Source organism: Stenella coeruleoalba (genome assembly GCF_951394435.1).
Source record: "Stenella coeruleoalba genome assembly, chromosome: 7".
Taxonomy (NCBI): Eukaryota; Metazoa; Chordata; class Mammalia; order Artiodactyla; family Delphinidae; genus Stenella; species Stenella coeruleoalba.
This window is the reverse complement of record NC_137153.1, coordinates 117,087,751-117,102,346: the sequence shown is the minus strand read 5'-3', so window position 1 is coordinate 117,102,346 and position 14,596 is coordinate 117,087,751. Positions and strand designations below refer to the sequence as shown.

At 58.2% G+C, this 14,596-nt stretch overlaps 1 protein-coding gene across 1 annotated transcript in view; it reads right to left on the bottom strand.

Annotated features, from left to right (window-relative positions):
• HMCN2 (hemicentin 2) overlaps positions 1–14,596 on the bottom strand; it is a 149,775-nt gene that overhangs the window by 28,723 nt on the left and 106,456 nt on the right. Inside the window, exons 60-74 of the mRNA XM_079927125.1 lie at positions 13,720–13,922; positions 12,928–13,009; positions 11,213–11,344; positions 8,356–8,499; positions 8,109–8,268; positions 7,896–8,020; positions 7,253–7,436; positions 4,856–4,953; positions 4,045–4,311; positions 3,118–3,308; positions 2,572–2,653; positions 2,340–2,476; positions 1,577–1,718; positions 1,345–1,489; positions 347–474 (exon numbers count right to left, since the gene is read on the bottom strand). Coding sequence (XP_079783251.1) covers positions 347–474; positions 1,345–1,489; positions 1,577–1,718; positions 2,340–2,476; positions 2,572–2,653; positions 3,118–3,308; positions 4,045–4,311; positions 4,856–4,953; positions 7,253–7,436; positions 7,896–8,020; positions 8,109–8,268; positions 8,356–8,499; positions 11,213–11,344; positions 12,928–13,009; positions 13,720–13,922 — 2,220 coding nt within the window. The remainder of the gene's footprint in view (positions 1–346; positions 475–1,344; positions 1,490–1,576; positions 1,719–2,339; positions 2,477–2,571; positions 2,654–3,117; positions 3,309–4,044; positions 4,312–4,855; positions 4,954–7,252; positions 7,437–7,895; positions 8,021–8,108; positions 8,269–8,355; positions 8,500–11,212; positions 11,345–12,927; positions 13,010–13,719; positions 13,923–14,596) is intronic.

Below are 14,596 nucleotides of genomic sequence, written 5' to 3'. Positions count from 1 at the left end.
CTCCCGTTGCAGAGCACAGGCTCCAGACGCGCAGGCTCAGCGGCCATGGGCCACGGGCCCAGCCGCTCCGCGGCATGTGGGATCTTCCCGGACCGGGGCACGAACCCACGTCCCCCGCATCGGCAGGCGGACCCTCAACCACTGCGCCACCAGGGAAGCCCCAATATGCATCTTTGAGTGTACATGCTCAAAACTTTTTATTAATAGGATTCATGGTCAAAAATATTTGGAGATCGTTGCTCCTGGCTCCTGATAGCTAAGATGAACCAGAAACTGAGCAGGACCCGGTCCAGACAGGGGGTGGACGCTGAAGGCAAAAAAACCACACCTTCCCTCCTCTACCTACCGAAGACCCGGAGGTCGCGGCCCTGCCGATCGGAACCTGCGGCGTTGGACGCCAGGCAGAGGTAGTGGCCGGCATCCTGGGCGAGGACTGGCTGGATCCTCAGGGAACCCTCAGGCAGAACCTGAAACCTGGAACACAGGGAGGGGTTGCCATGGATACCGGCAGACCAGCAAGTCCCTGGGGAGGAGCTGGACCCCCTGGTAGTGTCTCCAGCGAGACCCTCCCCTTGGTCCCTGGCTTTCTGAGCGAGAGGATGCTGACTCAGGAGTCCTGCATCTGTGAGGCCAAGGTCGGTGGGGGGGGTGGGGCATGGGGCCACAGCCTTGGGCAGTAACCTGCACCACAACCCAGCATCAGAAAGGGTGAGAGGGGCTGCTTCGGGCCTTCCATGCTCCCACCTGGGCCCAGCCTCCCCCCAAGAGCCAGAGGGCAGTGGTACCCCAACCCTTTCTGAGAACAGCCCCTCAATTAGGTCGGAAAATGCCCTTTCCCAGGGGCCATGTCTGTACTGTGTGACCCCGCCCCTGGCCACAGCCGGTTGGACGGGGGATGGACACATCATGCAGGCTGAGCCAATGGAATTCTCTGCCCTGGGAATTTGGAACTGGGATTCACAGACAGCTCACCAGGGTCTGCAGGTTGTGTGAACACAGCAACTATAACTTGGCTGGGGGTGGGGGGGGGCGGGGGGAGGTGTGTGTGGGGAGCCGTCCTGCCATGTTCTTAGAGAAAGAAGGTGTAGAAAATTGGTCTGAGAGAGAGAGAGGCATGAAGCCCTCACACACAGAAACAGACTAGCAACCAAGAGTCAAAACTAGACAGACAGACAGACAGCAGCCACCAGGGGTTCTCACGCCCTTAACGAATGGGCATGTATGTCCTTGGGTTCTGAGAAGACCCATGTCCTTTCTGCTCCAACTGCCCAGGTGGGCTTCCGTTTACAACCCGTAAAGAGGTACCTGAGCCCCTCCCTGATGCCCTCCCCTACCAGCTCCCACCTGGGGCTCTCAGGATCCAGAGGGATGCCATCCTTCCGCCAGTTCACAAGGGGCGGGGGCGCACCGTCTGCCTTGCAGGACAGCAGAGCCGTCTGGTTCACGGAGGCGTTCACTGCAGGTGGTCCCGGCCGGATGGTGGGCACCGCTGGAGGAGAGGCACAGAGGGGGCGGGTGCTGGGACCCTGTCGCTCTCAGGGAGGGGGGGCAGGGCGGGTGGGGTGGGGCCACTCACTGTGGACCTCCACGTGGAAGGCCACACTGGTGCTGCCTGCAGCATTGCGGGCTGTGCAGCTGTAGTTGCCACTGTCGGCCGTGCTCAGGGCCTGCAGCTGGAGGAGCCTGCCCTGCTCTGGGAACTGGGTGTGGGCATCTGCCTGTAGAGACCCCCAGGGTGGAGAGACCCTCATCAGCGCTGGGCTGGGCCAGGCCAGCCCCCCACGCACCAAGACCAAGGAACCAGCGGGGCCGGACAGTGGTCTCTGCCCCATTCATTCTGGGCCGGCCTGCAGCCCCTGAACTGATGCGCAGCTGAGGACTTTCTGGGGAAATAGGCTCCTTTGGGAGGGAAAGAGCATCTTCCCTGGAGCTCTGCCTGTCGGGCACGTTGCAGGGGGGACCCATGCTCACACTAGGAGCTGGAGCTTCCACCAGATCTACAGTCCTTGGGTCCACAGAAGCAAATTGGCCCCATTTCAGGGGTGAGCGCACAGAACCGCAGTAACTGGCCCCAAGCCACACAGCCACTAAGCACAGCTCAAAGGTACAGCACAGATGTGCATCAGAAGCCCTGGGGTGCAAATCTTAGCCTTGCCTCGGTGTCCCCATCCACAGTATGGGGGTGACAATAGTAACAGGGGTGGAAAAACGTCAGGAGAGCAGGTATGCAAAGGGCCGGCACAGAATAGGCCCTCGGCGCCTGGGATCGAGTCTGGTCAGGGTCTGGGGCCTGAGAGGAACAGAAAGCAGTGCCCCTGGGTCCCCAGCCTGGCACCCACCTGCAGCAGGATGCCATCACGGTGCCACTCGATCTCCGGTGCGGGATCTGCCTCCACCGAGCACTCTAGAACCAGCTGTCCCGGGGCCAGGCCAACCACACCGCGGGGGCCTTGGGGCCCAATGACATTTGGGGGGGCTGGTGAGGTGGGTAGGGAGGACATGAGAGAGGGACCCACCCCTGCAGGTCCCATCCTGCCTCCCTCTCCTGCCCCCACTCTGGCAGCCCCCTACCTTGAACTCTGACCCGGAAGCTCTTCTCGATTTCACCAGCAGGGCTGTGGGCCAGGCAAGTGTACAGCCCAGCGTCACCCACCTGGGGATGGGGCAGGGTGAGCAGCTACCTCCGGCCCCACCCTGCCCACCTCCTGATCTGGTTTCCCTCCTACACAGCTGAGGACCCAGGATTTAGCCTCAGGCCTGCTGAGTCAGCCATCCTGTCTTTCCCACCAACCCCTTCTCCTCTCTGGGATGTTTCTTCCCTATTACTGGCTCACCCTTGCTTTAGGGCTAGGGCAGAGTCTGCCTCCTCCAGGGAGTCCCCCTTGACTGTACCAGTTCTTTTCTGGTGGGGTTAGGGATTTATCTGGTTTCTGCATCAGCCTTGGGTCTGACCTGACTGGGAGCTCCCAAGGGCATGGCCCGGGGCCGGGGTGGGGGGTCCTCTTCACATCCTCATACCCCGAATAAAAGTGGAGCTTGGGCAAACCCTGCCAAGTGCCACTGGGTCCCTCCCCTCCTCTCCCCAGCTTCATGCCACAGCAGGCGGGGCAGCAGCACCTGCACACCCTCCACCCGGAGCCCCCGCCCGGCCCTCTTGCTGTCCTTCGGCCTGTTCAGGGCCTGCCCATCCTTGTGCCACGTGATGCTGGGTTGGGGGGTGCCCCGGGCATCGCAGAGGAGCTCCAAGGGGGTGCCGGGGGTCAGCAATAGCTCTGCAGGCTGGCCTGAGTCCTCGATGTGAGGGGGATCTGCAAGACACCCCGCCCTGGGTCAGCCATGGGGGCCATGGCCAGAACACTAGGATGTGGGGTTCATTCCCCTCCCCCACCATCCAGATGCTGACAGTACATGGGCCTGCAAACAGGAAGCTGGTGATTGTGTTGGAGGGTCCTAAACACGTTGGGCCCATCTGCCTGGGACAATGATTTGCGCTTAAAAACCAACAAGGAGGGCTTCCCTGGTGGTGCAGTGGTTGAGAGTCGCCTGCCGATACAGGGAACACGGGTTCATGCCCCGGTCCGGGAGGATCCCACATGCCGTGGAGCGGCTGCCCGTGAGCCATGGCCGCTGAGCCTGCGCATCCGGAGCCTGTGCTCCGCGACGGGAGAGGCCACAACAGTGAGAGGCCCGCGTACCGCACAAACAAAAAACAAACAAAAAAAAAAAACAACAAGGATACAGTATGGAGGGAAACGCATCTTTCCAGTAGGGCACACTTGCAAAATCTTGTGCTTCAGACTTAGAGCCCCAAGATTTCGATGGCTTTGTTCCTGCTTTACAAGGTTCCAAGGACAAGACAGAGGGGCACAGCCCCAGGAGAATGAAGTGTCCTGGCCCCCAGCCCCTGCAGCCAGGTCGGCGAGGCCTGCTCCCTAAGCCCCAAGCCTCCAGGGTGCTCACCTCTCTCACCGCCTCCATCGCCCCCCGAGGGCCCCCATCCCGTCCCTGGCCCAGAGAAGCTGGCGCTGGGGGCAGGTGACCCACCCATCACCGTCAGCCGGAAATGCCGCCTCGCTTCCCCTGCCTCGCTCACGGCCACGCAGGAGTAGATCCCTGAGTCGCCAACTCCCGCTGTCTCCAGCTGTAGGCCAGGCCCCTGTTCCAGGCTCCGGGGCAAAAAGGGTTCCCCATCCTTCATCCACAAAACGAGGGGCAGGGGGCTGCCCCGGGCTTCACAGGGGAGGACCACCGGGGAGCCACGGACCACCGCCACGTCATTCTGGAACTCAACCGGCTCCAGGACAGGGGGCACTGCACAGGGCAAAAGAGTGGGCACGAGCCAACTTATCCAATGCCAGGTGGCCCTCGCCCCTGGACTTTGCACAGACTGTAACTATGGGCCAGAATGCCCTTCTCCTGGACTATTCCTTCTCATCTTCAGTCCTCAGCTTAGACCTCACCTCCTCCAGGAAGCCTTCCCTGAATGCCCGAGGCCAGGTGAGGTGCCCTCCTCTGAGCTCCTGTGGCACCCTCTCCTTACCCTGGTATCACTAGTTGCGTGGAATTTTAATTTTACAGAGCTGTTTCCCTCACCGACTTCCTGGTGTCAGGGCTACCTCTGCTCACTGCCATATTCCAGTGCCTGGCAAGGCCCTGGCACACTAGTGTCCAACAACTACTTGTGAGATCAATGAATGAGTGACCGAATGAATCAGAGACTGAGTATTTGCCCTGCCCTGACATCCCTGAGGGCCAACCCTTGGTTTCACCCAGATGGGCAGAGGGGAGGGGACAAGAGCCTTGATTCTCGTCCCTAAGGCCGAAGGACCCGCTAACCCACTCCCCTGCTCCGTACCGTGCACCTGCAAGGTAAAGTTCCTGTCGGCCACGCCCGCTGGGCTCGAAGCCACACAGGTGAAGATGCCGGAATCTGCCAGCTGCACCTGGGAAATCCTGAAGCCCGAGAGCAAAGGGGGGGGATGAGAGAGAGAGACGGAGTGAGAGAGAGAGACAAGAAGAAAGGGGGGGGAGAGGGGTGGAGAGGGAGAGAGAAAGACAGGGAGAGAGAGGGAAGGAGGGAGAGAGAGAGAGAGAGAGAGAGAGAGAGGGAGAGAGAAGGAGAGAGAGGGAGAGTCCCCACCTCACCCCCCACCCCTGCTGCCTTCTCTGCCCACCTCACTCTGCAGCCAGACTTCCTGCTTCCCAAATTCTGGAAGCTCCACTGGCCCACCCCCAGACAGCCTGTACTCCCACCCCCTTCTTCTAGACAATTCCTCTCAGCTTTCAGGACTCCCAGACTCGTCTCTACTCACTGTCTCCACTGCCTGAACCCTCACTGTCTCTCAAACCCCCTTTTGCCCCGACCACTCCTCCTGAGCCGCCCTTGTCAACGTCCCCAGTGACACTGAAACGTCTGTTATAACCACCCTAACGCTGGCAGCCCAGGCTCAGTCCACGCTCACTTCCCGGGGCCCGCAGCCCATCCTGGCTTCCAACACCACCTGTTCACTGACAATCTCCAAACATCTACCTCCTAAACTCCTGACAGGAGTATCAAATGCCTGGTTTCCATCTTCCCTGTACGTCCAAGAACCTCTCCAACCAACAGGTTGGAACAGAACACCGGTCTCACCCCTCATCTTGCCCCTCCCACTGTGGACCCATCTCAGAAAACAGACTCCAGCCTTCCGGGTTCCCAGATAGAGACCCCAGAGCCTTGCTCAACCCCTCCCCGTCTCTCCGCAAACACCGCCAGCTGGAGCACCTCCACCACGTGGCTCTGATCCAGGCCCCGCCACGTCTCACCTGGCTTGTGGCCGCAGCCCTAAAATGCCCTCCCACTCTGCCCTGGGCCCTACAGCCTGCTGTCCACACTGCAGCCAGAAGGATCGTCTAAAAACCTAAGTCACAACCGCAAAGAAATGAGAGTAGAAGCTCAAACAGATAAGCCAACACCCGTGTTCACAGCAGCATTAATCACAGCTGCTAAAATGTGGAAGCAATCCAAGTGTCCTCGATGGGTGAAAGGATAACGTGTTCTACACATACCAGGCGATATTATTCAGCCTTAAAAATTAGGATGGAAAATTTGACACATGCCACAACATGGATGAAATCATGATGCTGCGTGAAATAAACCAGTCACAGAAGGACAACGAGTGCATGATTCCACTTATCTGAGGTACTCAGAATAAGGCAGGTTCACAGACAGAAAGTACAGTGCTGGGTGCCAGGGGCTGGGGAGCGGGTGGGGAATTAGTGTTCGATGGGGCAGAGTCTCCGTTTGGGGAGATGAAAAGGTCTGGAGATGGTGAAGGTTGCACAACGATGTGAATGTACTTGACGCCCCTGAACAGTACACTTAAAAATGGCTAAAATGGTAAATTTTCTATTATGTGTTTTTACCACATACACAAAATTTAAGTCACACCATGATGTGACTTCTCTGCTGAAAACCCTCTCAGGGCTTCCCTTCTCTCCTTAGGAAAGCCCAAGTCTTTTGAAGGACTTACGAGGCCCTGTGTCACCTGACTTCCCCCTTCATAACCGACCCTCCAACTCTGTCTTCGAGAACACACAGCCACACGCCCACCGCAGGGCCTTTGAACCTGCTCTTCCTGACTGGAAGGAATGGAATTCTTCCTGCCATGGAATCCACTCACCTCCCCTTCTCATCGCCTTCCATCTCTGCTCAAGTGTCACCTCATCTGAGTGCCTACTGCTGGCCACCCTAAAATAGCACCCTCCACTGCCACCTCCCATCCCCTCACCCTACTTTATTCTTCTGAGCACACATCCCTTGTGACATGTCACTTTTATATCTGTTTATTTTCCATTCCCCTCCCTCCCCAAAGCTGCAGGAGCAAAGGCTCCATCTTGCTCACTGCTCCATCCCAGTACCTGGAACTGCACCTGGAACAGCAAGCACTCCGTTAAGTGCTGCTGAATGCATGAAGACGTTGCTCAGGCACTTTCTTCCAGGAAGCCTTCCCAGATTTCTTCTACCTGGGGCCAGGCTGAGTTAGGTGCCACCAGATGTCATCACCCGGATCTGTACCTCCCCCACTGGGTTGTGAAAGCCTGAGGGCAGAGGCCCCTTTCATCTCCCACTCTCCCCATCAAAACCCTCTGTATGTTTATGTTATTTTTAGTCTAAAAACCATTCAGACGTGCTTTTAAGCCCAAGCTCCCTGAAGAGTGTATCTGGGGCCTGCCATCCGCTGGCTGGCGGGCAGGGGAGCCGCTCCCTTACCTGAGGGTGCGGCCCGAGCCGTGGAGGTGGGTGCGCTGGGAGAGCGCGAGGGGCAGGCCATCCTTGAGCCAGCTGACCTGGATGCGCGGGGAGCCCCGGACAGGGCACGCCATGGTCACCAGCTCCCCAGGCCTGCTCACCAGGGTCCCTGCGCCCTCTGCCCCCTGCTCGATGGTGGGAGGCACTGGTAGGTGGGCAGAGAGGAAAAACGGGGGCAGTGAGGGGGCCTGGGTGGGGAGGGGGGCTCCTCTCAGGGAAGTCCCAGGAGGTGGCGCCGATACCTCGACTTCTGCCACGTGCAGCCATTGTGTGGCAATCATCACGTGGGTCTCAGGCCCGCGCCCCACCCAGGTGACGATGAAGCCCACTGCCTGGGGGTGTGGGTCTCTCCTTTATCCCGACTCCCCCACTGCGCCCCTGGGCTGTCGCAGTTGTGCCCCTAGTCTGAGGATGGGGCAGAGGCCCGGACAGGTCAGGCTGGCCTGGCTCACGGAGTGGGCACGGCTGGGGCTTCACCAGGGCTCCCGTATCCGGGCCCTGGCACCGCCCTCCAGGTGCCCCAGTGGAGGCCCCACGGCGGCCAGGCTGCTGCCGCCCTGGGACGGTGGGGCGGCCCGGCTCTCCTCGCCCCTCAGCTGCTCACCCAGCACGTTCACGGTGTGCAGCCTGGCGTCCTCACCGGCCGCGTTGTGGGCCACGCAGGTGTAGGCCCCCGAGTCCGAGGCCCTCAGGCCCTTTAGCACCAGGGAGCTGCCCTCCAGGTAGAACCTGCCCCGGGGAGGGAGAGCCGGGAGCAGGTGCGTGAGGGCCTGCGGGCTTGCCTCCTGGGGCGGGGAGGTCCCGGGCTGGGTCTTACCGGAGGTGGGGGCCGGCGCCCTGGCCCAGCGGGCCCCCGTCCCTCAGCCAGGCCACGTCGGGTGGTGGCTGCCCGGCAGCCTCGCAGTCCAGCCGCAGCCCCTGCCCCTCCAGGACGCTGTGCTCCTGCGTGGCGCCCGAGCTCCGGATCCGGGGGGCCACTGTGGCAGAGTGGGTGTGGTGAGGCCCGGGGCGGTGGCTGGGGCTGGCATGGGGGTGGGACACGGGGGGCGCAGGGTGAGACGTACCCAGCACGGCCACCACGAAGTCCTTGCGGGCCTCCGCCAGGGCATTCTCGGCCACACACGTGTAGGTGCCAGCCTGGTCTGGCTGCAAGTGACTCAGCTGGAGGCGGCCCCCCCGGGAGACCACACCACGTGCCACACTGCTTTCTGTGGGACGGAGGGGTGTGGCAGGACCTCACCTGCTCAGACCCACCGCCCCAGCTGCCACCACTGGGCCCAGACAGAGAAGTCTCGTGACTCCCGCAGAGGGCGCCTGACCCCCACACTCAGGCTGGAAAGACCCTGGGAACCCTTGAATCACCCAGCCCTTTCCTAGGCTCATAGGGAAACTGAGGCCCAGACGTGGGCCCAGATGTGGGCAGGGCCTCTAGCCGTTTACGTCACGGCCTTCCGCAGCCTGGACTCCTTTGATTGCTCTGGTCCTTACAACCAACCCCTCCCTACTTCCCTCACTGGGGACATTTCTTCCCAAGGGACCCCACTCCCTTTATTTTTTTTATTTTTATTTATTTTTCTGGCCATGCCATGTGGCAGGCAGGATCCTAGTTCCCCGACCAGGGATCGAACCCGCGCCTCCTGCATTGGGAGCTCGGCATCTTAACCACTGGACAGTCAGGGAAGTGGCCCCCCCGCCACTCCCTTTAGAGTCCAGGACTTGCTCCTCTTCCTGTGGACGCTCAGGCCCAGCCCTCATCTCCCACCCTCCTTCCAACCTTTCCCTCTCCGCACTGATCAAGGTGAACCAGCCACTCACTGACTCCAACGTAAGTCCAGTGTGGGGCTTCCCCTGGGCCTCTGCTCAAGCTGCACCCCTCCCCCAGCCTAGAATGCCTCCCCCTCGTGTTCTCCAGCAGCACCTCTGCCCCAAAGCCTTCTCTAACTGCACCAGTCCAGACTGGTCTGCCCTCCCCCAGATCCTCATCTGTCCAGCCAGTCTTTCAACACAAAATGTATTGAGCAACTCCTACGTGTCCAACAGCGAGAGAGCTCGGGAATCAAAGATGAGTGAAACGTGGTCCCTGTCCTCAAGGAGTTCAAAATACATCAGAGACAGTGACACAGGTACAATCCTGTGTGCCCAGCCCTGTGAAACCCTGACGGAGCATGGGGAGACCAGGCCAGGCTTCTGGAGGAGGTGAGTCTCAGCTGAGACCTGAAGGTGAGTCTGAATCAGCCAGGTGAAAGTGGAGGTGGTCCGGGGAGCCTGGGATGAGCATTTCAGGGAGGAAACAGCGCGTGCCAAGAGCTGGAGCCGAGAGAGAACAGGGTCCACAGCAATTCCACTCCCAGGTATATATCAAAGAGGAAGGACAGCAAACGCCACACAAACACTTGTACACAAACGTTCACAGCACCCTGTCCACCATAGCCAAAAGGTGGAAACAACACAAATGTCCATCAGCTGGTGGACGGATAAACAGAACATGATATATCTACACAGTGGAACGTTCAGCCATAAAAAAGAAAGAAAAAAATTAACTTAAAAAAGGAATGAAGAACTGACACATACTACAACACGGATGAACCTTGAAGACACGATGCTAAGTGGAAGGAGCCAGTCACAAGAGGTCACGTGTTGTATGATTCCACGTGTTATATGAATTGTCCAGAACGGGCAAGTCTATAGAGACAGAAAGTAGGTTAGTGGCTGCCTAAGGCCGGGGCGGCTGGGAGTGAAGGCGATGGGTAAGGGATTTCGCTTGGGGTGATAAAGATGTTCCCAAATTATAAACAACAAGGTTCTACTGTACAGCACAGGGAACTATATTCAATATCCTATGATAAACCATTATGGAAAAGAATATAAAAAGAACGAATATATGTAAAGCTGAATCACTTTGCTATACAGCAGAATTTACACAACATTGTAAATCAACTATATTTCAATTTTTTAAAAAAGAAAATATACAGTTGGAAAAAAAATGTTCCAGAGTTGATTGTGGGGATGGTCTGTGATCATACAAAAAAGAATTGATTTAGATGGTTTCATTGGGTAAATTGTAGAGTATGTGAATTACATCTCAATAAGGCTGTTATTGAGAAAGAGAAAGACAGAGACAGACAGACAGACATAGGCATATGCAAGGAGTCAAGAGCAGCTGGGTCTGTCTGGAGCACGCAGCAGGGCAGGGAGAGGGGGGCTGGCCCCAGCCCCGAAGGGCCTCCTGGGCTGTGGTTCTGAGGACTCCAGGCACGAAAGGATTTTCAGTTTCAACAGACAACTGACCCACTCAGAGCTGCACTTTGTGATCCCTTCTGCCCCGGTGGAGCCTGCATTGGAGGCATGGAGGAGACCCGAGAGACCAGTGTAGGGGCTGCTGCCCTCACCCAGGGGTGTGGACAGTGGTGGCTGGAACGGGACAGGCTATGGATGGAGAGCAGTGCTGGCACCAGAGGCATTTATGTTGACAAGACGAGGTGTCTACTGACCGATGGGTGGGTGGGTCGGGGGAGAGGAAGAGAGCGGGGCAAGGTTGAAGGCCTGGATGGGGGTGACCGACCGCTGGGCCGAATGGAGCTGAGTTACTGGAGAAGGAGCAGCTTCGGGGCCAACGCCAGGCCCAGGGTCGGGCCAGCTAGACCCTCAGCACACACTCTGCATTTCTGTCCCGTGGGAGCTGACTATGGACACAAACACAAGAAGCCACTGAGCCCCCACTCAGATGGTTCTCAGTGTTGGGATTTCAAGGCCAACAGGGTTGAAAGACAAATCGGGGGGGATGGGACCAACAGGGCACTGCCAGCTTTTGATTTTGCCAAGTAAGAACCGTTAACAACCAACTACCCCTTCTGTTTTCACTGCCATTTCATTAAATAAAGGACTACTTGGCGCCAACAAGATAAGGACTAATGCACTCACCAACAGGCATTCTGTCTTTCAGCCAGGTAACACTAGGTGCAGGGACTGCAGTCACGTCACAGCTCAGGACCAGGGGGCTTCCAGCCACCTGACTCACGGTCTCCGTCTTGGGGTTCTCAAACGTTGGGGCCACTGCAGGAGAGAAGCCAGATTCCCAGAATCCTAAGACCCTGCCTCCTGCTTCCTTCCTTTCAGGCGGATCAGGGATGCCCGAGAAGCCCTTCCCTGTGGTTAGGAGTTGACATTTTATGCCTTGCCATTGATGATGATATGAGTTGGTTTATTCGCAAATGTAAATACAACCAGCAGCTGGCTATTTCAAAACATTTACAAAGCAGAGCCCAGGCGGGGACCACTTAGCCCAAGGATGGTAAATTTCATGGCTATTGAACCAGCAGACCTTAGACTATGCCAGGGCAGACATCACTAATTGATCCCAACACTCTCTGCTGCTCAGCCAGGATGAAGTCGTGCATCCCAGGTAGCCACTACCAGTGGAAAAGAGATAGCTGTGCTCAGGATGAAACATCTTCTCCCTCAAGGACCAGACATTCCTCCCTTCCCCACTGTTCATTAAGGTGGCCACCAGGAGAAGAAGCTATGGGCTTTGAGCAGCAGACCTGGTGTCAATAATTTTCAACACTGGTACTCAATATGGCTCAGGGTTGAATCCATCCACTGTCCCCCTTTTGGAGAGGCTACAGGGTTTGGCATGTGCAGCAGACAGCTGGTGTCCCCACAAACTGTCCATCCGATCTTGCACGGGGTCACTCAGGTAGAAACTACATTTCCCAGTCTCCCCTGCAGCCTGCTGTGGCCAGCTGTCAAAGTTCTCACTCATGGGATACAAGCACAGGGGACAGATGCAACTTCTGCATCACCCACTTAAAATAAAAATGCTTGCCCTCTACGTCTGCTCATTTCTGCTTCGTGGGCTGGGACAGGATGCGACATGGACAGGGACAACCCCCAGGGGATGGGAGATCAACAGGATGGAAGGATCCTGGTCCCTAAATTACCACTTGGTAGGTACAGATCTACCCTCCAGCCTAGACACTCACCTCTGGGCTTTTGGATGACAGAGGTAAACGTCTCTCTTACTTGATGCACTGTATTTTGGGGTCTTTTTGTTACCCAGATGAGTCTATTCCCTAACCGACACAATAGCTGATCCTGAGAAAATCTGGCCAAGCCTTCATCCCTTGCTTCCCTAGGCAGCTCCAACAGGCTCTCCCTCATCCCCAGCTTGAGCTACACCCAATGAAATGCCATCTGTGTTCCATTCTTGGGCTGCTGGGGCAGGCACCTCAGGGCTCAGGCGGGGGTGACATGGCCCCTGCACTCCGAGGGTCTGATCTCTTAGGGCTCCTGTCCCAGTGCTTCCACGCCGGGCCCCGGGCCCAGCACTTTCTAGACACAGTCATGGCAGACCACAGATGGAGCACTTCCTGGGTGCCACACAGGCAGGTACCACGTTTAGCTCCTTTTACTGAAGGTAAAGCTGAGGCTCAAAGGGGTAAAGTCACTCTACTGAGTCCCACAGAGCAAGTCACTGGCAGAGTCCTATTCGGATCCTGGTCTTTTCAGTTCCAGATCTTGTGCCCTAAACACTCAGCCACACCTTCCCTTTCCAGCTGTGGCCCTTCCCATCCTTGGCAACTCCCTGTGCTGCTAGGGGTACCGCAGCGACGCTGGCAGGCTGGTGCCCAGCTTACCCTGGACCGTGAGGATGAAGGTCCGCACGGCCTCCCCGGCTGTATTGTTGACTCTACAGCTGTACAAACCTTTATCCGACACCTGGGACGGAGAGAGCACATGAAGACAGTGTGCGGCTGCAGTGGGGATACCTACGGCTCCCCCAAAACATCCAGGTCCCAGAACCTTCCACAGCAGGGACTCCCCAAATATGCTGGTCCTGCCTGGGAAGCCAAAGGGGAGATGGGACCCTCTGGCCTTTCCCAAGAGCCTTAAGATGCAGGAGGGTCGATGGAAGGTGAGTGCACAGGATGCAGACCCCACCCTTCCCTGGGGCTGCACATCTGTCTGTGGAGCCTGGAGGAGAAGGTTCCCTCACTGTGGGGATGGCGCTGAGTCAGGAGACAGAACCCAGGTGCAATTCGAGAGGAGCAGCAAATGTTCATCTAAAGAACACTTGTGAGTGTCTAATCCATCCCAGGGAGGGGCGTGGGCAGGTGGAACAGACTCCCAGGAAGTCACAACCAGAGGGGCCTGCAAAGGCTTCTGGATTCTGGGGCAACAGGCAGGCGGATCTGCTCCAAGTGATTCTGTGAGTCAGTGTGGAGCCCGATCTGCGGCCCCGTGCTCTTCCCACGTCTCCCACCCCGGACGCTGCTCATCATCTTGGATTGGGATCCTGCAGGCCAAGGAGGCAGCAGCCCCCCCATCTTGCCACCCAGCTGCCCCCCATGCCCACCCTCGGCTCCCCAGGACCAGGAGGTGACATTCCCAGGGCTTCCCGCGGCTGCCCGCACCACCAGACATCTCACCTGGGTGTCCTGGATCTCCAGCCTCTGCCCACCCAGCAGAGCTTGGGTCCTCTGTGCCAGGACCAGGGGCTGCCCGTCCTTGTGCCAGGTCACGGTTGGCTCGGGAAGTGAGTCTGCCTCGCAGCTCAGGACGGCCTTGTCCCCCGCCTTCACCAGGACCACACCCTGGGGGCCACTGGAAGCCTGCCTGAAGGTTGGGGGAACTGGGGAAGGAGATGAGCTGAGTGAGGGGCGTGGCCTTCCCCGTGTCCTCCCTGGCCCCAGCCGCAGGCTAACAGCCTATGGAGAGACAAGGTCACGCAGTGGACCCCACCGCAGGGGATGGCACAGACCCAGGGAGCTGGAAGAAGAGAAGCCAGGCCAGCATGCCAAGGGCCCGCTGGGTGACCTGGGAAAAGCCTCTTGCCCTCTCTGGGTTCAGCCTCCCAGGCGGGGGAGATGCTACGACAACCCTCCTAGGCTCTTTCCTACACAGGGCAGGCCCCAGCTAGGTTAGGGCCCTCCATGCGGGTCCACAGGCCCATGTCCCTCCAGCAAACCAGTGCAGAAGCTCCCACCCCAGCTGTGAGCCCACAAGACCTGGCATGGTGCCGGGCGCACAGTAGGTGAACAGGCACAAATGAATGAACCTGCCCCAGGGCTTGAAAGAACCCTCCAGGGAGTGCTGGCTCATGACATCTTGGGCCAGCTTTTCCCCAAGAGGATTCAGAAGACCAGAAGCCCCCCAGAAGGTTCCATGCGGAGAACTTCGTGATCCATCAGGCTTGGGAAGGGCCCTTCCTGGACCAGCTCTGGCTGTTATCCTGCTGTCCCCTCCTCAGCTTCACAGCTCACGGGGCACCAGGCACTGGGCTAAGGGCTCACATACCATCATCTT